The following is a 23,473-nucleotide window of genomic DNA, read 5'->3' on the forward strand; positions in this document are numbered from 1 at the left end:
AGCTCATCCAAGCCAAATTTCCTCCCAATATCTCAGCCCTATTTCAGTTCACAATGAACTCAGGCTATTTCGTTTAGCAAGGAAAATTCTACAAACAGATAGAGGGGAATTCCATGGGTTCACCACTTTCCCCACCCTTGGCCAATTTCTTTATGGAGACATTTGAAGAGAAAGCCTTAAACTCTGCCTCACAAAAACCCACTATTTGGCTTCGATACGTGGATGATGTGTTCGCTATTTTGCCACATGACTCAGATACACTCCACTCCTTCTTAACACACTTAACCAACCAACACCCCAGAGTCCAGTTCACCTTAGAAAAAGAGGAAAACACCCTCCCCTTCCTAGACACTTTAATCACTCGCTAGCTTGATGGATCTTTGGTTTTCTCTGTTTACAGAAAACCCACCCATACTGGCAGATACATTCACCAGCAATCCCCCCCCCCTCACAACAATATGGGGTTATAAAAACACTATATAACAGGGCAAAATTAATCTGCTCAGATGACAAGGCCCTAACCACTGAACTAAACCACATCCTCAACACTTTCTTAGCCAATGGCTATAATCCCCCAAAATTCCAAAAAATACTAAAACCAGTAAACCACAACCCTCCCCCCCCCTCCACAATAAAGATTACACCAAATCTATCACCATTCCCTACATCCAGGGCACCTCTGAGAAAATAACCAATATCCTCAAAACATATGACCTTACTTCTTGTTACAAACCATATAAAAAGTTGGCATCCCTTATCCGCTCTACCAAAGACCAACCACTTCCCCTAGACCTACCTGGTGTATACCATTTCCCTTGCAGCTGCAAATTATCCTATTTTGGCCAAACAGGCAGGACAGCAAATATCAGGATTTCAGAACACAAAGACTACATCCGGTTCTACCAGTACAGCCACTCAGGGCTGGCAGACCATGCCTTAGATACCCACCATTGAATTCGTTGGAAGAAAACGAAAATAATACACCGCAGCAAGTTTAAATGCGAGAGATTATTCAAGGAATCATCAGCAGCTCTAAAAAACGTTCCAAACCTCAACAAATTTGGGTGCATGAAACTACCCCAAATTTGGGAGACTTACATTATGAGAACTTCAGCCCAACGTCCAAGACAACAAAATTAGCCCACCAGAGGGCACCATTAGGACTTTAGGAACAATATTAGTTTCTTGCTTTCTTCCTCATTTGCTTTGTTAGTGCCTGCGTGCACATACCATATTTTTATGTTCCTGAAGATGGCAACGTGACGTTGCCGAAATATAGAAGTTATTCATTCAAGTTGCCTTTAATTAATATCTTTATATGTGTTGTTAATTCCGTAAGCTAATTACCAGATACTATAATAAGGTGACAAGATGTACTGGACAAGGGAGTGCATACACAGCAATATATTTAGATTTTGCAAAGGCTTTTGATAGATTGAACACCACATGTTGGTAACTAAAACAAAGTAGATGGGATTGGATGATAGATTAGTGAATTTGATAGGCTGGCTCTCAGATAGGTATCCTAGAAGAGGAAAGTCACTAGTGGTGTGCCAGAAGGATATGTTTTGAGACTATTGTTATTTAATTTGTATATTAATGATATTTGGATGGGTTTAACTGATGATATACAACTGTTTGCATATGATGCAAATCTAATCTATGGAGAATTATGAAGAATCAAGCAGATATGGCCTCACAGGAGAACTTGAATAGATTGTATGAGTGGGCAACATTATGGAACTGTCAGTTCAATGTTGCACAGTAAGTTTCTGAAATTTGGTAGGCAACATGGGATGCAAAATATACACCTGTAAGGGAAATTTTGAAGGAAGTTGAGGTGACAAAAGACCTTGGAGTGGTGGTGGTGGTGGACAAGGATCTGAAGTTCAAAGGTGAAGTTCAAAGGTAACATTGCACAAGTTGTGAAGATGTCACATCAGATAATGGCAATGATGCAGAGGACCTTGACATGCAGAAATAAAGAGGTTCTGGTTCCACTATATAAGGCCTTGATCAGGTGGCACATGGATTATTTTGCACATATTTGGTTCCCTGGTTTTCATGGTGGTGATGAGGATATATTGAAAAGGATCCATAACTTGGTGGTAAGACTTGGAAGACTAAGGTGGTAACTGGTTTGGGTTATGATGACAGATTGAGGGAATGTAGTTTGCAAAGTCTGTAAATAGGAGGAAGAGAGAGGATATGAGTGAGACATTTAAGTTGGTAAAGGGTTATTACTGGGTTAATGTGGAATTTTTCATAAAATGGAAGAAGGGAGTAGAATAAGGGAAGATCCCTGAAATGTGTATAACGAGGGTGCAAGCAGGGGCATAAGGTGTAGGTTCTTTGCACGGAGAGTGGTTGGTGAGTGGAATGAGTTGTTCGATATTGCAGTGAATGCAGATACATTGAAAGAGTTTAAAGCACAGTTTAATGAGTTTTGTGTGTAACAGTGTATGCCTCCCACAATGAGTTTTTTTTTGACCCCATGGAGACCTGGTGGTTTTAAAACTGCCATCATCAGAACAAAGAACAAATTAATATGTGCACACAGACACTATGTATGACTGAAGCAGAACAACAAAGGCAAGGCTCAAGTCCTAAATAGCCTCCCTAGTGGGCTGAAGTTCTAAAGATGAGTGCTTCTCAGATTTGAGACATTTTCATACAACCAAATTTGTTGAGGTTGGGTAGTTCCTTAAGGCAGAGGCCAATTCCAGGAAAAGTCCTTCATATTTAAATTTGCTCCTGTGGAATAAGGTGGCATTTTCCTTCATATCTTGTGGTAGGAGTCAAAGCAAGGCATGATCTACAAGCCCTGACTGTAGTGGACCCTTCTTGTGTTTGGCAATGCTGATAATGTTGGCTGTCCTGCTGTTTGGCCATAGTAGGACAGCATACAATTGTACAAACCTGGCTAAGGACTGTGCCTGGTCTTTGTGATAACAGATAAGGGATGCTAATTTTTTAAATAGTCTGTAAGTGGTTATAAAGTTGTATCTTTTTAGAATTTTTGTTAGTTTTTCAGATGTTCCTTGAATAAATGGAATGATAATAAATTTGGCATAGTCTGTTCTGGAGGAGTGTGGTTTATGGGGTTTTAATATTATGTGGATTTGGTGGGGGATTGTGGTCATTGGCTAAGAAGGTGCTATGTATGTAATCAAGTTCAGTGGTGGTGGTGGGGGGGGGGTAATCAATTATGCCCTATTGTACAGGTTTTAATAATCCGATACACACTCAACAGGCACCCCACCCTTCCCAACATGCCTTGTTGTTCTGCTTCAGTTATGCTTTGACTACCACATGTAGTGCCTAGGTGCATGTATTGTGCACCTAGGCATTACAAAATGAACAATTTTGTAGTGCCAATTTTGTATTGCCATCACAAGAGATTGTTCTCTTGTGATGGCAATACTGGAAATGGTGTAGTTGTGGTTGGTGGATTGAGTGGTGGAGACAGTTGTAGAGTGGATGCCTTCCCTTGATGAGTTTTTGGATCTCTGGAGGTGTCAAGTAATAACAATAATAAGATATTAAGTTTTTCTAATTAATATGCAATATATGCTACAATTTCCTTAAGTAATACTGTTATGTATACCAATGTGTAAGCCTTACCACCAGAAAAAAGCAAAGGGAAATGTTAAAAAAATATAAAAAATCTGATGTGATCTGGGGTTTTTCCTCCCACAAACAGACAAACCAGCATTGAGAACATAATGCTTTTATAGATATAGGATACACTGGGAGGAATAGGGCTAATCACTTTATCCTTGTGTATGTTGCAGTTAAATGAATAGAAAACACTTAACACTGCAAGGTAAAAGAGGGAAAAAAAGGAAGAAGACTGATGTGATCAAAAAATAGTTTATAGAATGAAATGAGAAAGAAAAGATATCATGATGGAGTGATGGAGGTGAAGCCCATCTCTATTGCAAAAGAAAAATCTTTCCTTCTTATTTCTTTCTTAATCAATGTAAGTCTGAACCTTTATTTCCTCTTCCATCATTATTTACTCTTTTAAATTTTTTCTCACTTCATTCTCTTAAATTTATTTTTCAATATCATTTTTTTTAAACATTTCCCATTAAACAGACTATAGGAACCATAGGAATTGTTTGTTACAGTGGATAGCTTGCTACAGTGAATTTCCTTTAGTAGAGCATCATGCCTATAGGGCTTTGGGACTTTGTTAGAGTGTGTTTGTTATTGTAAAATTTGACTGTAATCTGCTCCCTCTATCTCACAGCACTTAAACAATAGAGGATTTGTTTACTGTAAACTTTCAAAAATACTTGCATCTAAATAATAAAGTTGAGGCTAATGAATGATGTTGAGGCAAAAAAATGTGTGTTTATTATGTCAGTTAATTGCATGTATTCTCAAAATAATTTGCCTGTTGTGTTTGTCTGCATGCATGCATGTGTGTGTGTGTCAGGGGAGAGGGTAAGGAACCTAAAAGGGAAAACTGCAACCTCTATATAACATTATGCAACCTAGTCAACATACATATCTAATCAAAAGGCTGCAGATTTGAATTCTGCTACTGCGAGAGATTTCTCGCAGTCTTCAGGTGGGAGATACATTTCACCACCCAGTATGAAACCACCATTTGCTGAAGGCCTGAAGTGGCTTAAAAAAGTTCCATGTTTGGTTCTTTGGATTATGTAAAAAAAAAATAAAAATTTTAAAAATTTAAAATCTTTATCCCCTCTGTACTATGGATTTACAACCTTTAGTGGGTGGGACTGACAAAAATATCCATGTTAACATGTTCAATGCCACTATTTTCAGGTGACTATCCATTCATGCCATGTGGGTCATCAATGACTCATGCTTCAGAACTTACTTCAAATGTTTGTAATGTATGCTGTATAATATTTATAAGATTGCAAATATCCTTATTATCAAGAAGATGTAATATACAAAATGCATTATGGAACAAAATGAGTACTTTTTATTTAAATACTTTATAATTAATGCATATGAGATGGATGTACTGTGTTAAAACATGGTTTGTAACAATTCTGGAACTAAAAATACTAATAGAAAGATCTTTTGAAAGAAATAGGAACATATACATATACTTCATAGACTTTCAGATGGCCTTTAACTGGGTAAAACATTAAAATGTTTAATCCTTTATCCAAGTGTAAGCAAACAAAGTTTGCACCTGAAGTATAGAATGCATAGCATTATACAGATCCGCAAGGAGATGTGCTTTGCATTATGGGATACTAAGGCAAGTGGTGAGAAGTTATACCACCTTTGTCACGAGTTGCCCTAGTCCTGAAAATACTTCAGACGCAAACTTTGTTTACTTAGATGTGTTGAGGCTTAAGTGCTGTGAAGAATTCATGTTGGAGATATAATGGAATATTATCAGCACTAAGAAAGGATTAAAACTAATTTTAATGCTTCCAATATTTCATCTCAGTCACAGAGACATATTCAAGGATTACAAAAAACTTTTTGTAACAACAAATACAATACAACAGTGAGTGAAACTAAAGTCCTATCTAGGTGGTGGGTCCTCTATGGGCGTTTGCGGGTAGCCTAGGATGTAAAGAGGGATCTCTGATAATTAATGTTTTCCAAATTTTGAGAAGTTTTATGCAACTGTATTTGTTTAAATTAGGTTGATTCTTGAGTGTAGATGCAGATTCAAAGAACAGTCTTTCTTTTTTGAATTTACTATGGTGGAGCATGGTGGTTTTTTCTCAGGAGATCCTATGGGTTGTATCCAAAACATGATCTGCAAGGCCAGATTGACCATGGTTTTAGAGGGGAAATGTGTAGATGATGTGTTCTCTATTTGGCCTCATGGCCTAGACACATTAAACTCCTTCCAGTCACCTCAACAGTCCACATCCAAGAATCCAGTTTATGATGGAAAAAGAAAATAACAATAGTTTACCTTTCCTAGACACCTTAGTAACACACCTTCCTAATGGTAACTTCTCTGTATATAGAAAACCTACTCATACAGGCAGATACATTCACAAACTCTCCCACCACCACCCTTCTCAGCAATATGGCATTATTAAAACTCTAACCAATAGAGCCCAGAATCTTTGTTCCAGTGAAACTGCCCTTTCAACCCAAACTCAAACACATACACAACACTTTCCTTTCCAATGGCTACAATGATTACAGAATTAAAAAAAATAATCAAGTCCTTCCCCATTCCCCGACCATCTCTTCAGAAGGACTTCAGAAACGACATCACCATACCTTACATTCGTGGTACATCAGAAAAAATAGCCAGATTGTTAAAAAAGGTACAACCTCCATACAGCTTTTAAGCTCCACTGTAAACTGGCTACCCTTATCTGTTCCACCAAAGATCAGCTCCCTCCTCTCTCAGTGCCTGGAGTATATAGAGTACCTTGTTCCTGTAAACTGGCTTACTTCGGACAGACAGGCAGATCAGCAACCATCTGATTAGAAGAACACGTCATACATCTGCAATCACGATTATGGTCAATCTAGTCTTGCAGACTATGTTTTGGATACAACCCACAGGATCTCCTGGAAAAAAACCACCATGCTCCGCCATAGTAAATTCAAAAAAGAAAGACTGTTCTTTGAATCTGCATCTGCACTCAGGAATCAACCTAATTTAAACAAATACGGTTGCATAAAACTTCCCAAAATTTGGGAAACATTAATTATCAGAGATCCCTCTTTACATCCTAGGCCACCTGCAAGTGCCCATAGAGGGGTGCACCACCTAGACAGGACTTTAGTTTCACTCACTGTTGTATTGTATTTGTGTGTGTTGTTACAAAAAGTTTTTTTGTAATCCCTGAAGATATCTCTGTGACTGAGACGAAATATTGGAAGCATTTAAATTAGTTTTAATCTTTTTTCAGTGCTGATAATATTCCATTAAACCTCCAACATGAATTTGTTTGCTTACACTTGGATAAAGAATTAAACCAAATACATAATTGATAGCATAGCCAAGTGAAAAAACTTCCATCAACTTATCTCTAATACAGAGAATTTTAATAATAAGGTGTGACACCTTTTGGCAACTTGTATATGGAAATATGACTTCTCCATTACTTTCACCTTAGTATCACCACTTCTGGGTCTGGTTCCCACTGATGAGACCTCAATAAAGGTCAAAACTGGTCTGGGTAGTGACCATTCCCTTAATGCATAGCATTATACATGTCTGCAAGTAGATGTGCTTTTTTGCATTATGGAATACTAAGGCAAGTGATGAGAAGTTATGCCACGAGTTGCCCAAGTCCTGAAAATACTTCAGGTGCAAACTTTGTTTGCTTACACTTGGATAAAGGATTAAACTAAATATATAATTGAAAAATATATGATTAAAGATGAAATCGATTTAAGGGATGAAGTAAGGTCATTCCCAAACAGCATACTGCATCCTGTAAATCAATTTTAAGCTGCCAGTTTTGCACTTTCGACATTTATGCACAATGGCCAGGAATCCATGAAGTGGCAGCTTGGTATCTAATATTTGTTGCTCATTTAGCACCATCCAGTGGGACACATGCAGTTTAAGGATTGGTACAGGTGCCAGCAACAGTCCCCCCCCCCATGGTTTAGAGAAAAGTCACAATTTGCTCTACAAAGTGATACTAGGTATGCTCTGATCTTGAGAGAACCAGGGACACATTATCATCCCTCTAATATCTGTGGAAGAGACACTTATAGTGGAGGTAGCATGATAGTTTGGGAGGTTATCTCATTGGGTGGATGCACCAACCTGTATGTGCTTCCAAGCAGAACCAATGCTGCAACTTACAGAGATGAGGTCCTGGATCCCTATGCTCATCCATATGAAGATGAAATAGGGAAAACATTTATCCTACAAGATGAAAATGCTCATCCTCATCAAGCAAAGCTCATGGACCAATATTTTCAAGAAGAGACTATTGTATATATGTACTGGCCAGCCAGATCTCCTGACCTTAATCCTATTGAGCATGTCTGGGATCCTATAGGTAGATGTGTTGCTGCTCTCAACTTCACCCCCCCCCTCTCCAAAACCTTGAGGGACTGAGAGCTTTAGCAGCAATGGCTGTTGTTACCAAATGAGCTTCTGAACACAGTTATAAATGCTACGAAGCATCACTTCCTTATTGAGGCACTTTGTCAAAGGGCAGCAAGTATTTCAATAGACTTCAAAACCCCCTCAAAGATAATCACAAAAAAGTGATAATTTTCATCACCCACTGTAACACACCTTACTTATCTGGAGACTGAAGTACATTTAAAAGACTATATTCATTTGAATGTTGCAAAGATAATCACATTCATAAATGTACTTCAGCCTCCAGATAAGCAAGGCTGTGCTGTTACAGTGGGTGATGAAAATTATCACTTTGTGGTTATCTTTGAAAATATTTTCTACCATCAGATTCACTCACACATCCAAAAATTCTCATTAATTTCTTCTACAGTCTGAGCATTGAATTATTTGCTATTGTAGCCTTCCTTAACTGTCATATCTAGTTAATAATAAGCTAATAATTTTTACTCTCCTCACTTTTCTTTCTTATTTCTTTCAATACCATATTCATATGCTCTCTCATACTATATTTATCAGTATTTAAATCATTAGTTCCACCAAGCACTCAATCTTCTTTAACTTTTCTCTATTACACTTGCTATATCTTTAATTTTTACTCCTGAGAAGCTGGTAACTCCTTCAGCAAGTGAAAATTTCATGATTGAATTATGATACTACATTACTTCTCTTTTCTTATGTTTTATTATTAGTAGTATAAATTATTCATTGTTATCTTATCTGCTTCAATGCATTTCTGCTTCTTGTTCAGCTCATTGTTCTTCTTCTGAGTTTCTTATATTGTTTCTCCACTTTTTCTAATTCTCTCATCAATTGTATGATGATTTGTTTTAATCAGAATATTTCAAGTGTTATCCTCACTTATACTTTCAATAATAGTACTATAATGCTTCTGCTCAGCTGTACAAAGGTTTCTGTCTCTGGTTGCTTCATTAACTTACACTTTGTTCTTATGCGTTTTTTGGCACCATTTTTAAAACAACCTAAATTTAATAATATATCTACAATTATATTACTTCTTTCTTTCTTTCACTATGCATTATTCCCGCTTCCTATTCAGGGTCCGTGTGTTACTTAGATGCGACTACTTGTTAGTACCATGACCTGTCGCCCAGTCTGCCGGTGGGGAGATATATTTTTTGGCTGTGGTAGTGTATGTTCATGGGGCCGGTTTGCGGAATGAAAAATGGCAGATAAACTGGCGAAAAAACCCTACTGCCCGCACCCAAGACCAGCTAACTTGGCTATGCCTGAGGAAGATCATCAAGTTCCTCACGTCTTCGACAGGAATCAAACCTGGGACGCTCCTTCCCCAGGCATATGGTTGCGAAGCGCAAAGCCACTAGGCTAACCGCATGTACTATTATATTAATAAATGTACTAAATATAATAAATTCACTAAAAATAATATAATATAATATATTATATAATACATACATACATCTTCAAGGCCCACTCTTCCTAATTGAGTTGTGGGGGCAACAGCTGCAAGAGGAACTTTCAATGGTCACGATCCTCTGCCACCAAGCTCATGGTGTTCTGGTGGGATTCCCAAACGTGTCCACCCAAGGTTTTGGATATAATCTATCCAGCGAGTCCTTGGCCTTCCACGTGGCCTCCCACCCTCTGGCTTGGCAAAGAGGGCCTGCTGAGGGAGCCTCTCTTGTGGCATTCTGACCAGGTGCTCGTACCAACGTAACTGTGATCTCTCAACACGGAGAAGCAGCGGTTGAGTATTGAGGGTTTCCCGAATTGCAGAGCTTCTGACTCTGTCGAGTTTTGTCAGCCCTGCAACCCCTTGAAGGAACCTCGTTTCAGCCGCTTGGATTCGTGTCCGAATTCTTTCGGTCATTACCCAACTCTCATGACCATAGGTGAGGATGGGGACATGGACTGTATTGAAGACAGCCAGCTTTGCCTTCTGGCTTAACTCCCGCTTCAATACTACCGAATGGCCAAGCTTCCGCAATATTGAGCTTGCTAAGCCAATTCGAGGCTAATGACTTCACATCTACCTTAATATCCCTCTAATGCAAAGTACATTGTCAAGACTTTCAACCTTTATTGAGGTCTCATCAGTGGGAGCGAGATCCAAAAGATACCAAGGTTGAATTAATACAGAAACCATATATTTTCCGTGTACAGGTAGGAAAAGGAGCATGGCCTTACTATTAAATTACTTTGGATCAGAAGTACTATTTCTATCTATAGTACAATAGCACCGTGGATGGGCTAAGATTTTTTTTTGTGTGTATTTTTTTTTTTTTTTTATATAATCCAAAAACTCTGCTCTAGAGACCAAACACTGGAACTTTTTCAAGTCAATTCAGACTTCCAACAACAAGCAGTCTCACAATAAGTGACTAATCTCATCTCCCATTTAAAGACAATCATTAACATTCATTTCATACTTACAGTGGAATTCTAGCCAACTGTCTGTCTGTGTTTCAGTTTTATGTGTGCTCTCCAGTCAATTTTTCTGTTTTGTAAAAAAAAAAAAAAAAAAAAAAAAAAAAAAAAAAAAAAAAAAAAGAAACTGGCTAACTTCACTTAAAAAGTGCTCATAAATGTTCCTCACAACCTTCATTGTTTGAAGGGCCACTGCATCAAATCTCCATTATTGTGATAACTGTATGTGTGTGCATATGTAAATATATAAATTATTACTAGCTTTAAATCAAGACAGTGGACTTCCCTCCCATTTGCAAATAAAAAAAATTAAAAAAAAAAAGTTTTACTTACCACCACAAGAGTCATATTGTTAATATTGTGGTCATTTTTTCCCACTGGTGAAATAAATACTTCATCAGTCCTGGAAGAAAACATTTCATTTAGGTTTAGAATATTTAATAAAATAGAGTTATGCATTTTGAGAAAAATTTAGAGTAAAGAGCAAAAGTAACAATAATAGTATATACCTGCTAGATTTCTGTTCAGGACATGAAATGTTAATAATTAACACTACCATCATCATCTCTTCTAAGGCACTTTTTACTGTATCAATCATGATACAGTAAACTTCCTCTGGGGTCTTTTTTTCCTGCCAACCTGGCAGAGAACACTTGTTTTGCTAATCTTTCCTCTCCCATTCTGTTTAAGTGACCATACCACCTGAGATTAGCTCTGCTAATGCATTCCTGGATGCTGACAATGTTTTCCTAATCTACTCGTTTTTAATATGATATTGCCATTGATGCCATCTGTTCATATCTCTAATCTTTCTCAGGACTCTCATTCCTGTGGTCTCTAGTCTTTGATCAAGTGTTTTACTTCTGACCCAGCTCTCAGATCCATATGTTAAAACTGGTTTGAACACTGTCTTGTATACAGCTAATTTAGTGTTCCAACTAATTTCTCTCTTATTCCATATAAATTTATTCAATTGATTTCCTACCATACCAGCTTTGTTGATTCTGTTGTCTATTTCCATATTTAATTTACTATCGTCACTAAAAATTGTGCCTAAGTGGTTGAAATGTTTTATTTATTGTATAGGTTCTCCATTCACAATGCAGTTGATATTTTCAATGTTTCTGCCTATTTTCATTGTCTTGTCATTTTAATGCTGACCTTCATACCATATCTGTTACAACAGTTATTCACTTTAGTCAGGGAATCTTGCGGGGAAACTTTATTCACGTTAGTCAGAGAAATCATCTTCCTGTATACTTCTTTCAATTCTAACCGGTGGACTTACAACTCAAATAAAGACTAAGTATTGCTTGATATAATGCCCCATTGACACCATATAACTGTAGTGTTTCGAATAGCTTTTCTCTTGGCACCTTGTCATATGCCTTTTCCAAATCTTTCCCTTTTTATATATAGGTACTATGAGAGCTCTACTCCAATCATCTGGAATTCGTCCCTCTGTCCAGGACTTCTGAACTATGCAGTGCAGCCATTGTAAGACTTTTATACCTCCATATTTCAGCATTTCTGTTCGATCATCATCATCTACTCCTGCTGCCTTTCGCATTTCAGCTTTTCGCTTTTGATGGCAAGTATGCATATGTATTCTTCCTGACTGCATGCCTGGTCACTGTTTTTTTACCACTGTGCTGTCATCACTTTGTTTCAATTAGCAATTTTTTGAAGTAATTACTCCATACTTCAAGGATATATTTCTCTCCAGTTTTCATGTCACCTTTATCATCTGTAATTCCTTTTACAGCACTCTTTCCTCCATTTCTGAGCTTCGTCAACAACCTGAAGAATATCTTTCCACCTTCTTGATATTTATTTAGTTTTACGCAGTGTTTAGCTTTCGCACATTTGTCTCTGAATTCTCTAAGAGCACAAGCTGACTTATTTGCCAGGAACTTTTGATATGATTTCTTCTTTTTTTTCACTGCCTCTTTAATTTAAAGTGTCCACCATGGAGTTCTCATTTTTCTTCAGGGTTTGCCACTGAATTTCCAAGGTTTGGTTCTTGTTCTCAAACTCTTTCATTGTTTTTTCAATTATGTTTGTGTATTTTAGTCTACAGTTGACATCTGAGAGCTGCTCAACTTTTACTCGCTTTAAAACTTTATGTTATTCTTTTTAATATGAAATTCAATTTTATCCTGCTCAAGACTAAATAAAACATCACTATCAACAATAACATAGTTAATGAGACTTTTCTTATTCTTTGCCTCTTCTCTCCATGTGAATTTATTAATTTAATTTATTCAAATAATAAATATATTAATTTATTACTTGAATGTTATTACTAACACAATGTTAGTAATAACCAGTCCATTTCATTTCCTGAGGAGAAATCCAACAGGTATTTGCCATTATTATTAGCTTGGCTCTTTTTCTCCAAATTTTCCCAATATATTTTTGTATGTCTGACAATCATTTCCTACTCTATTTAGAACCCCAATAATGACCAACTTTTCCCTTTTCACTGTGTCAGTTGCTTTTTCTAAAGCCTCAAAAAATTCCTCCACTTCTACCTTCTGGGACCATAACAAATAAGTCTCATTGTTCAGTTTCCCCATTCTCATATTTGCCCACATCACTCTACTCGAGACTGCCTGCCATTCAAGAAGATTAGCCTCGTATTTAGTGTTGAATACTATGGCTACTCCTTTTCCTTGATTGTCATTGCATGAATATAACATTTTGTATTTATTGCTCAGAAAGATCTCACCACTTTAACAACATGTATATAAATTTGCTGGAGAGAACACACAATAAATAAGTGTTACTGTGCATGTTATTGCTGAAAGTTATACATCTTCAGAATGGTTTAGAATAAATGAGTACACAGGGGAACTGAAATAGTAAGCGATCATGATCACCATTTGGTTTCCAACAGGATTAAAAGTATCATACTACAAAGAAAAACATGCCCAAAAGTTTTTTAAAAAAAGAGCAATTTCAAGAAAATGTATACTCAAATATACAATATTACTGAAAGTAAAAAAATTAGTCTGAAAACAAGAACAAAACATTAAGAGACCAAGCAGCAAAATCTGATGAAACCATTCACTGATTCAGTCAGGAAGGCAAGTGGTGAAGTCCAAAGTTTATGATAGACTCAAGAAATTAAAGAGATACTGTAAAAGGAGAAATCATACTAAAACTTCATGACAAGTAAATTACTATGAACTCTTAGAGATTACAGACAAAGATTTAAGAAAACTAAGTTATATAACAGTAGCTAAAGAAAAAATTATGGAAGAATCTGCTTTGGGAAGAATGTAGAAGATAAATATCATGCAAGTTGCAAAATAACTTGAAAAAGCTTAGAAATGGAGGCAAGAGCATCACAATAGGAATAAGTCATAAAAATTAAACAAAATTACACGTTAACTACAGTAATAAACTTAATGAAAGTGCAGATATTTTGTACTGAAAATAACAGTGCATCATCAGTGTGTAGAAACAATAAGCAAATCAAAGAATAGGAATATAAGGTACACACAACAATCGGTTTACCAGAAATTAATATTAATAAATAAAACAATTTTTGATGTTTATTACATAAAATGAGAAGTGATACAGTCATTCTGATTCAGGTTAAGTTGATGTAAAAATGGTTTCACAACTTTCTTTGAAAGGCATTCATATTTAAAACTGCTTCTTCAGAGAAGATAAACTTCATTTCACAGGATACGTTAAGTATTAATTGTGTTAAGTGTCAATACTATGCTGTGCCAGACCAGATTTTGAGGTTTCATGCATTCAATGTAGTACCAATATTCATTCATTCCTTTTTCCACAGAATAGCTTGTGTCTAAAGTATGTCAAATTCCATTCACAAGCGATTTGGTAAACATCAGCTAAAAACAGAGGTGGCAGTCTGTATTTTGTATATTGTAACAGATGAGAAAATTTGTTGATAGGAAAATATGTGGGATTAAGGCATTATTTCTTCAAAATTCTACCAATATGTTCAAGAGATATCAGAAATATAAGGGATTGGAACCCTGCAGTTTGTCAAAGAATCCTTAGATGTTGGAACATAGGGGTGAATTACTTGTTAGATTTGATGAGGATTGTAACCATTTAATTCTGCTCAAGTTTTGATAGTAAGAAGTTCATGTTGTAAGCTTGAGGGAGAAAAGCACACCCACACATTATGTGAGCTCTATTAATTAATGACTTGATATCACCAATTTTCTGAGAGTTGTGATGAGCACTCTTTTGGTGTATATCTACCAGCGTAAAGGTAGGCTGTGCAAGAAGGTGGTCCAAAAATGGCAAACTACCAGCATTTTCTTTTTCCATGGTGAATTGAATGCATGGGTGAAGGCTACTGATCCAATGTAGGAAAGTGGTAAGTTCATTTTCAGAATGTGTCAAACAGCAAAAAATGTCACTGACAACAAAACCAAAAAGAGGGTTGGGGATAAATAGATGAGAACAATCTTCCAGATGGTTCGAAAAATAGTTTGCAAAAGGCAGAAACAGAATGGCAGTACCTTCAATCTGTTTATAGATTCTGTTTTCCCAGCTGAAATATCCTGATTGTATAACAAATTCAAAAATCTTCATAACATCAGGAGGAAAGTCATCATTATAGTAAACTAATACTGTCAGATAATGGAATGTTGAAGGCAGTGCCATGGGTAACCCCCCCTGTCTTCACCTTTGGCAAACTATTTTTTGTCTCTCTCTCCTCCTCCTCCAAAAGGTTCGGAGATTCTAATTTTATGTAAACATCAAAAATAGTTTTAGTATTATTCATTAATATTAATTTCTAGCATGATGCAGCAACCATTTTGAATTGGTAAATTGATTGTCGTATGTACCTTGTATTCCTGTTCTTTGATTTGCTTGTTGTTTATACACATTTATACTGTTATTTTCAGTACAAAATATATGTACTTTCATTAAAGTTTATTACTGGTCCAAAGTTATGTCATTCTCTGTTCTTTTATAATTATGCCACAGGTACCTATAAAGATTAGTCATAAACATCATAGAAAAACTAAAGATGACTGTCAAGAGTAATTATACTGAAAAATTATTAAATGAAATAAGAAGCAAAAGAACAGCAGTAAAACATCCCAGAAGAATACAAACATATCCTGGAGGAAAAGACAACTAGAATAGATAATATCTGACCAGAAATTCTCAAATACAGAAGTATAAAGATTTAGTGGTTACATTGCATAAAGTCTAGTTCATCATTATCACCATCGTCAAATTCCTGATATGCACCCTGATGGGGGATACAGGATATTATGACAGTACTACATGAAAAGTTTTATTATTACTAACTCCTGATTGAAAATTCTCCTCCAAATTGATATGTTATCTGTCACAACTCCAATATTATCAGATCATATATTTGTGTCTTCTAAAGCACTTTTACTGTATCGATCCAATATACTTGGTTCTTCTTCTGGGTCTTTTTCCTGCCATCCTAGCAAAGACCACTTGTTTTGCTAATTTTCCTCTCATTCTGTTTAAGTGACCATATCAACTGAGATTAGGTCTACTAACACATTCCTGAAGGCTAACAATGCCAAGTTCACATTTGTTTTGCAAATCTTTCGTCTCCCATTCTGTGGCACAGTTATGTCCAATCCTCACCTTCTCGTGGTGCACCCTGTTGGGTATCTACCTGGATACTAAACGAACGAGGATGGGCTGGCAATTTGGGATTTAGCCGACCAAATTGTATTCTTATTGTTTAAACCAAAATAAAAAATGATGGTACGACATGACAAAATTTCATGCCGGCTGGGGCATCGCCCGGTTAAACAAGGCCCCCGTTGTTTTCGCCAGGGAACCATGGCGAACAGCGAAAAGGCAGCTACTGGAACAAATCTGAAAACAAACCCCAACTCAACATCACCAGAGTTAAAGATCGGTACTATCAACATAAGAAGCCTGAATTGCAAAGAAATGGAGCTAGCTGAGGAATTAGATAAAGTACCAGATCGACATAATAGGGGTGACTGAAACAAAACAAAAAAAAAAAACTGGAGATCTTTCTGAGCAATAAATACAAAATGTTATATTCAGGCAATGACAATCAAAGAAAAGAAGGAGTAGCCATAGTATTCAACACAAAATACGAGGCTAATCTTCTTGAATGGCAGTCAGTCTCAAGTAGAGTAATGTGGGCAAATATGAGAATGGGGAACTGGACAATGAGACTTATTTGTGCCTATGGTGCAACAGAAGGTTCTACTAAGGTAGAAGTGGAGGAATATTTTCAGGCTTTAGAAAAAAGCAACTGACACAATGAAAAAGGAAAAGTTGGTCCTTGTTGGGGATCTAAATAGCAGAGTAGGAAATGATTGTGAGACATACAAAAATATTTTATGGAAAATTTGGAAAAAAGAGCAAAGCTAATAATAATGGTAAATATCTGCTGGATTTCTGCTCAAGACATGGACTGGTTATTACTAACACCATGTTCTAACATAAAAATGTGCACAAATTCACATGGAGAGAAGAGGCTAGGAATAAGAAAAGTCTCATTGACTATGTTATTGTTGATAGTGATGTTTTCTCTCTGGTGCAGGACACCAGAGTGTACAGAGGATTTGAAATTGGAAGTGATCACTATTTAGTCACAGGATAAAATTGAATTTCATATTGAAAAGAATAACATGTAAGAAAGTTTTAAAGCGAATAAAAGTTGAGTAGCTCTCAGATGTGAACTGTAGACTAAAATACACAAAGATTATTCAAGAAAAAATGAAAGAGTTTGAGAACAGGAATCAAACCTTGGAGATTCAGTTGCAAACTCTGAAGAAAACATTGATTGATTCTGCCAGAGAGGCATGTGGTGAGGTTGTCTGCAAGGATAACAAAATCAGACCTCCCTGGTGGACACAGGAAGTTAAAGAGGCAGTGAAGGAAAAGAAGGAAGCATATCAAAACTTCCTGTCAAATAAGTCAGCTTGTGCTCTTAGAGAATACAGAGACAAATGCAAGAATGCTAAACACTGTGTAAAACTAGCTAAACAAAAGTCATGGGAGGACTTTGGCAAGAATATAGAAAATAAATATCAAGAAGGTGGCAAAATATTCTGGAAGTTGTTGAAGAAGCTTAGGAATGGAGGAAAGAGTGCTGTAAAAGGAGTTAGAGATGATAAAGGTGACATGAAAACGGGAGAAAAAGATATCCTTGAAGTATGGAGTAATTACTTTGAAAAACTGCTCAATGAAACAAGCAGTGATGACAGCACAGTGGTAAAAAACACTGACCAGGCATGCAGTCAGGAATACATATCCATACTTGAAGTAGAAAAAGCCATCAAAGGCTTGAAATATGGAAAGGCAGCAGGAGTAGAACCAGAAATGCTGAAGTATGGTGGTATAAGAGTCTTACAGTGCAGCCACTGTAAGACTCTTATACCACCTGGACAGAGGGGCGAATTCCAGATGATTTGAGTTGAGCTCTCATAGTACCCATATATAAAAAGGGAAATAAAACTGAATGTGAGAATTACAGAGGTATTTCCCTACTGAGCGTTCCTGGCAAGATCTATTCAAGTATACTTGAGAAACAGTTGAGAAGAATTGTGGAAGAAAAGCTTCATGAAGAACAAGCTGGATTCAGGCCAAATAGAGGCTGTCAGGATCAGATCTTCACTTTCCGACAAATAGTTGGGAAATCATGGGAATATAACAAAGATCTGTATTTAAGTTTTGTGGATTTGGAAAAGGCATATGACAAGGTGAAAAGAGGGAAGTTATTCAATATGCTACTATTATATGGTGTCAATGAGGCATTATATCAAGCAATACTTAGTCTTTATTTGAGTTGTAAGTCAGCAGTTAGAATTAAAGGAAGTACAGGAAGATGGTTTAATGTTAAATCTGGTGTGAGACAAGGATGTACATTATCCCCTCTGTTATTCATTATCTATATGGATCACATTATGAAGGAAAGTGGTATTAAACATGATATCAAAATTGGAGATGTTAATGTCAGCTCTTTGCTTTATGCGGATGATGTTATACTTCTAAATAAATCTGCTACAAGTCTGCAAGATTCTCTAACTAAATTGAATAGCTTTTGTAATAGATATGGTATGAAGGTCAGCAATAAAAAGACAAAGACAATGAAAATAGGCAGAATCATTGAAAAATGTCAACTGTGTTGTGAATGGAGAACCTGTGAAACATTTCAGCTACTTAGGTACGATTTTTATTGAAGATGGTAAATTAAATATAGAAATAGACAACAGAATCAGCAAAGCTGGTATGGTAGGAAGTCAACTGAATAAATTCATATGGAATAAGAGAGAAATTAGTCGGAACACTAAATTAGCTGTATAAAAGACAGTGTTCAAACCAGGTTTAACTTATGGATCTGAGAGCTGGGTCAGAAGTAAAACACTTGACCAAAGACTAGAGACCGCAGATATGAGAGTCCTGAGAAAGATTATAGGCGTGAACAGATGGCAATATCATATTAAAAATGAGGATATTAGGAAAGAACTTGACATTGTCAACATCCTGGAAGGCGTTAGCAGAGCTAATATCAGGTGGTATGGTCACTTAAAACAGAATGGGTGAAGAAAGATTAGCAAAACAAGTGTTCTCTGCCATGTTGACAGCAAAACGACCCAGAGGAAGACCAAGATATAGGTGGATTGATACGGTACAAAGTGCCTTAGACGATAGAAATATAAGATCTGATAATGTTGGAGTCTTGACAAGTAACAGACTGATTTGGAGGAAAATTGTAGATAGGAAGTTAGTAATGATGTAATTTTTTTCATGTAGTACTATCATATCCTGTATGCCCCTTGAGGGTACATGGCAGGAATTTGATGATGAACTTAAATTTTGTATCCATATTTCAATAGAATATCAATGGTATCATCAACATCAAATTCCTGATGTACTTTTAGGGTATTGTTATAGTACAGGAAACATTTACATCAGTACTAACTTCCAATAGACAACTTTCTTCGAAATTAACCTTATCTGTAGGGACTCCAATATTTCAAGATCTTTTATTTCAGCCTTCTAAAGCACTTCTTATTGTATCGTTTCACCTAGATCTTGGTCTTCCTCCTGCCATTCTTGCAAAAAACATTTTTGTGAACCTTTCCTCTCTAATCCTGTTAAAGTGACCATACCACCTAAAGTTAGTTCTGCTAACACACTCATGAATGCTAACAATATCAAGTTCCATCCTAAAACGTTTGTTTTTAATATATATGATAGTGTCACTGATGCTATCTGCCCTAATTATTCTCAGAACTCTCAATATTGGTAATCTCCAGCCTTTGACCAAGCATTTCATTTCTGACCAAGCTCTCAGATTCATGAGTTAGTTTGAACACCTATTTAGTTTGTATACAGCTAAATTAGTGTTTTGACTTATTTCCTACTACATAAATTTATTCAGTAGACTTCCTACCATATCAGCTTTCCAACTTTTGTGGTATATTTCCATATTTAATTCTATTCAGGATACATTTGATGTTTTTAATATTCATGTCTAATCTCCAAGATTGGGTTCTTGTTTTCAAACTCTTTCATTTTTTCTAGAATAATATTTGTGTAGTTAATTCTACAGTTCACTTCTGAAAGCTATTCAACTGAATCTTTTTAAACGTCTAACTCTTCTTTTCAATATGATATTAAATTTTATCCTGTCTAAAACGAAATGCTGATCACTTGCTACTTAAAATCACTTGTATACTCTTCTGTCCTGAACTAGCACATCACTATCAATAATAACAGTCAATGAGATTATGTTACATGAAGACTTCTTTCTCTTCAAGTGAATTTGTGCACATCTTTATGTTGGAACATGGTCTTAGTAATAACCAGCTAATATCCTGAACAGAAATCCAGCAGGTACTTATTAGCATTACTCTTTTCTTCATATTTCCTCAAAATATTTCTATATATATTGTAATCATTTCATACTCTGCTGTTTAGATATCCTAAAAGGACCAACTTTTTATTCATGCTGGCTACCTTCATCAATGTTACATTAAGAACTCCCTAGTCAAGCCTCTGGAACCACTGTGCAAATTAGTCTCATCTCATTCTCTAATTCCCCCATTCTAATATTTATCCACATCACTATTTGATATTTCTTCTCATTCAAGATTATCTTCATATATTGAATAAATTAGATATCATTTTACCTCATCATTATTGTCTGAATATAACATCTTTCATTTGTTGCTGAGAAGAATCTAAACTGCTTTTGTCTTCTTTGTTTTGGCGACACCTATTATGTCGATTTGGTACTTATCCAATTCTTCTGAAAGTTCTGTTTCTTTTCTGATGATACTTCTTATTTTGATTGATCCAGTCTCAAACTCTGCCGAGTTGGAGTTTGTTTCAGTACCTGACTTTTTGGTGTTCCACCTTGTTCCTCAATGAAAACAGAAATATCAATGATATTACAACTTTAATGGCACTTCACATCCATGTCACCCTCTACGTGTATACACATCGTTGCAGGTTGGGTGGGTAATTAACTCAGGCAATTCCATCTGTTCCTGTTGATTTCAATTAAATTGTTTCTTCCAATTCCACAATCTCCAATAAATCTATTCTTATATTTATATTTTCAGTTGTTTTTAATAGTGTATCCATTCTTTTACAATTGCTGAAATTTCTACATCTCTTTCCAATTTAGTCAATAAATTTTATAAGCTACTATTTTTTGATGACAATATAGATCATTTTCAATATTACTAATGAATCTATCCCAAGAATTTTGTGAATTTCCCTTACAACATTTTTTTGCAATATTTCTTTTAGTTCTGTAAGCATTTAGTCATTCTGATGTTTCTTTTTGCAAGTGTACCTTGTAAGCTGTTTGCTTTTCTTCTATAGCCATTGGTATTTTATCGTTCCAAATTTTTGGTTCATCTTTTCATTTTGTTCTCTTATCTCAATAACCTCTTTTGCTGTTTGTTTTATTAATTAGTTTATGTTTATTCATTTTTCATTATGTCAGAAGAGAATATGAGTGAGTATTAAGTCAATCAGTTTTGATATAGATTTCTAATATCTTGGATTAGGTAGGTAAGTTGTAGTTTCTTTTTATGTTCTTCTCTTCACTGGATTCTCGTGGTATTTGTAATTCCATCTTGCCTGTATTATTGTTTTATCTCTTACTTGTGAAGATAACATAGTCTTTACATATATCAAAGATTATATAGTCCTATTGTTCTGTGGGTATTCTATGATTTTTAATTCCTGTCTCAGTTTATAACCATTTTGGTTTAAATATTGTTCCCTGCATCCTATGGTATACTTCAGCTACCCAATCTAGCATGAAGGTCTCCTGCAATTATGAAAATTATTTCTATAACAATGTCTCATCATCAACTTTTCTAAATCACTCAAAATATTTAACTTTCATCTATTTTTTCCTTCCTATGGATCATATATTCCCATTACTATTAAATAGCCTTTTTCAAATTTCAATCTTGCAGTTGCTATTCTTTCATTAATAAAATAGTTCTTAATTCTAACTCCGCCATGTGGGGCACCTATTCATGGTGGAGGGACCTCCCAATGATGGTACTGGCCTTTTTCATTCTTCCTCTTTTTCTTTGCTTTTCTTCCTGTATTCTTTGCTCTACTTCTCCTGAGTCTTTTTCACTATCCTTTTTTTCCAGATCACCATCACTGGGATTCAACGTCCTGCCGCTGTATTTGCCATGTGGTGCGACCCATGGACATCCAGAAAGGGGGGGGGGGCAATCCTGGTAGTCTTGCACTACTTTGGCTCCTGCTTCGGCAAGACGGGCAGTCCTGGATGGCCCAGCCAGGATCAATCGGCTAGTGGGCTTGCCTGCAAGGGTCAATGGTGTTGCAGTAAGTCTCTCGCCCCATGGTCCGGGGTCGGGATCCTAGGCTTGCTGTAGTGCCAGTATAGCATCCGGGGTAACCCTGACGTTCCACTCCTGGGCGCAGTCATTGCTCACCAGGCAGTGGGAGTCCATGTGTGGCTCCATGGTGGGTGGGGAGCTCTGGTGTCAAACCAAAAACTCTAGCATGAATCCTTCATCCTCAAATGTTTCAAGAGCCCTAACAAAGTCCCAACCAAGTACTGATACCGTAGATATCAGTATTATTTTTATAAATAATACTGATATCTGAATACAGCATATGGAAACAGAAGTAAGAAGCAAAAGATATGTGATGCTAACATAAATGCACCAACATTTTTAATCATTCATACTACAAGTCAAAAACCAATAGGGAAAATGTTAGCCTACTTTATTCAAAAAGGTTTAGGACTGGCAGGACCTCCCAAAACTGTTAAGAAATTGCATTCTGGTTGCTGACACAATGTTTCCGTGTGGAAACATTGTGTCAGCAACATTCCGAGAAACTACTGAGAGTAACAATGGGTGGAACAGAAATTATAGTAACACCTCATAAAACACTTAACTCCTGTAGAGGAGTGATATCAGAATGGAATCTCCTTGATGTTCCTGATGAAGAGATATGTTCAGAACTTAAAGGGATGGTTGCCTAATTCCAACCAAGATCATCACCCTTACTTCTGATATACCTAAGCCTCCAGCATCTGTAAAAGCCAGATATCTCAGCTGTCTCCTGTTAGAATGTATATCCCTAACCCACTGAGAAGCTTTAAATGTCAGAGATATGGACATGCCCAAACTGCCTGTCATGGTTCTACTACCTGTGCTCGATGTGGCAGTAAAGAGCATGATAACAATTTATAGACTTTTATAGATAAAAGTCTATAAAAACCAGATACTCCCACAGAAAAAATGGATACTTCAGTACCCAGTGAAAGTAAACTAAACTTATCAATTGACCCTAACACATCAGATGTATTGAATATTCTACCAGAGGAAGAGATGGACACTGGCTGTCCATACTTCCCCAAAACAATTGATAAATATAAATATGACACCGAAAACCAGAAAAGTCTATAAAAACCAAAACAATAGGAAAATCTGTACAATGGAACTGTTGTGG

The 23,473-nt window shown here is 36.3% G+C and overlaps 1 protein-coding gene across 2 annotated transcripts in view; it reads right to left on the minus strand.

The window, feature by feature from the left end:
- The window catches only part of LOC150110125 (uncharacterized), a 156,927-nt gene that overhangs the window by 52,724 nt on the left and 80,730 nt on the right, over nucleotides 1-23,473 (minus strand). For both annotated transcript variants that reach the window (XM_090391576.1, XM_090391584.1), the window contains exon 5: nucleotides 10,817-10,886. In XM_090391576.1, coding sequence (XP_090247702.1) covers nucleotides 10,817-10,886 — 70 coding nt within the window. The remainder of the gene's footprint in view (nucleotides 1-10,816; nucleotides 10,887-23,473) is intronic.

This window comes from Typopeltis vanoorti, chromosome 1, assembly GCF_054136105.1.
Source record: "Typopeltis vanoorti isolate ZY-2024b chromosome 1, IOZ_Tvanoo_1.0, whole genome shotgun sequence".
Taxonomy (NCBI): Eukaryota; Metazoa; Arthropoda; class Arachnida; order Uropygi; family Thelyphonidae; genus Typopeltis; species Typopeltis vanoorti.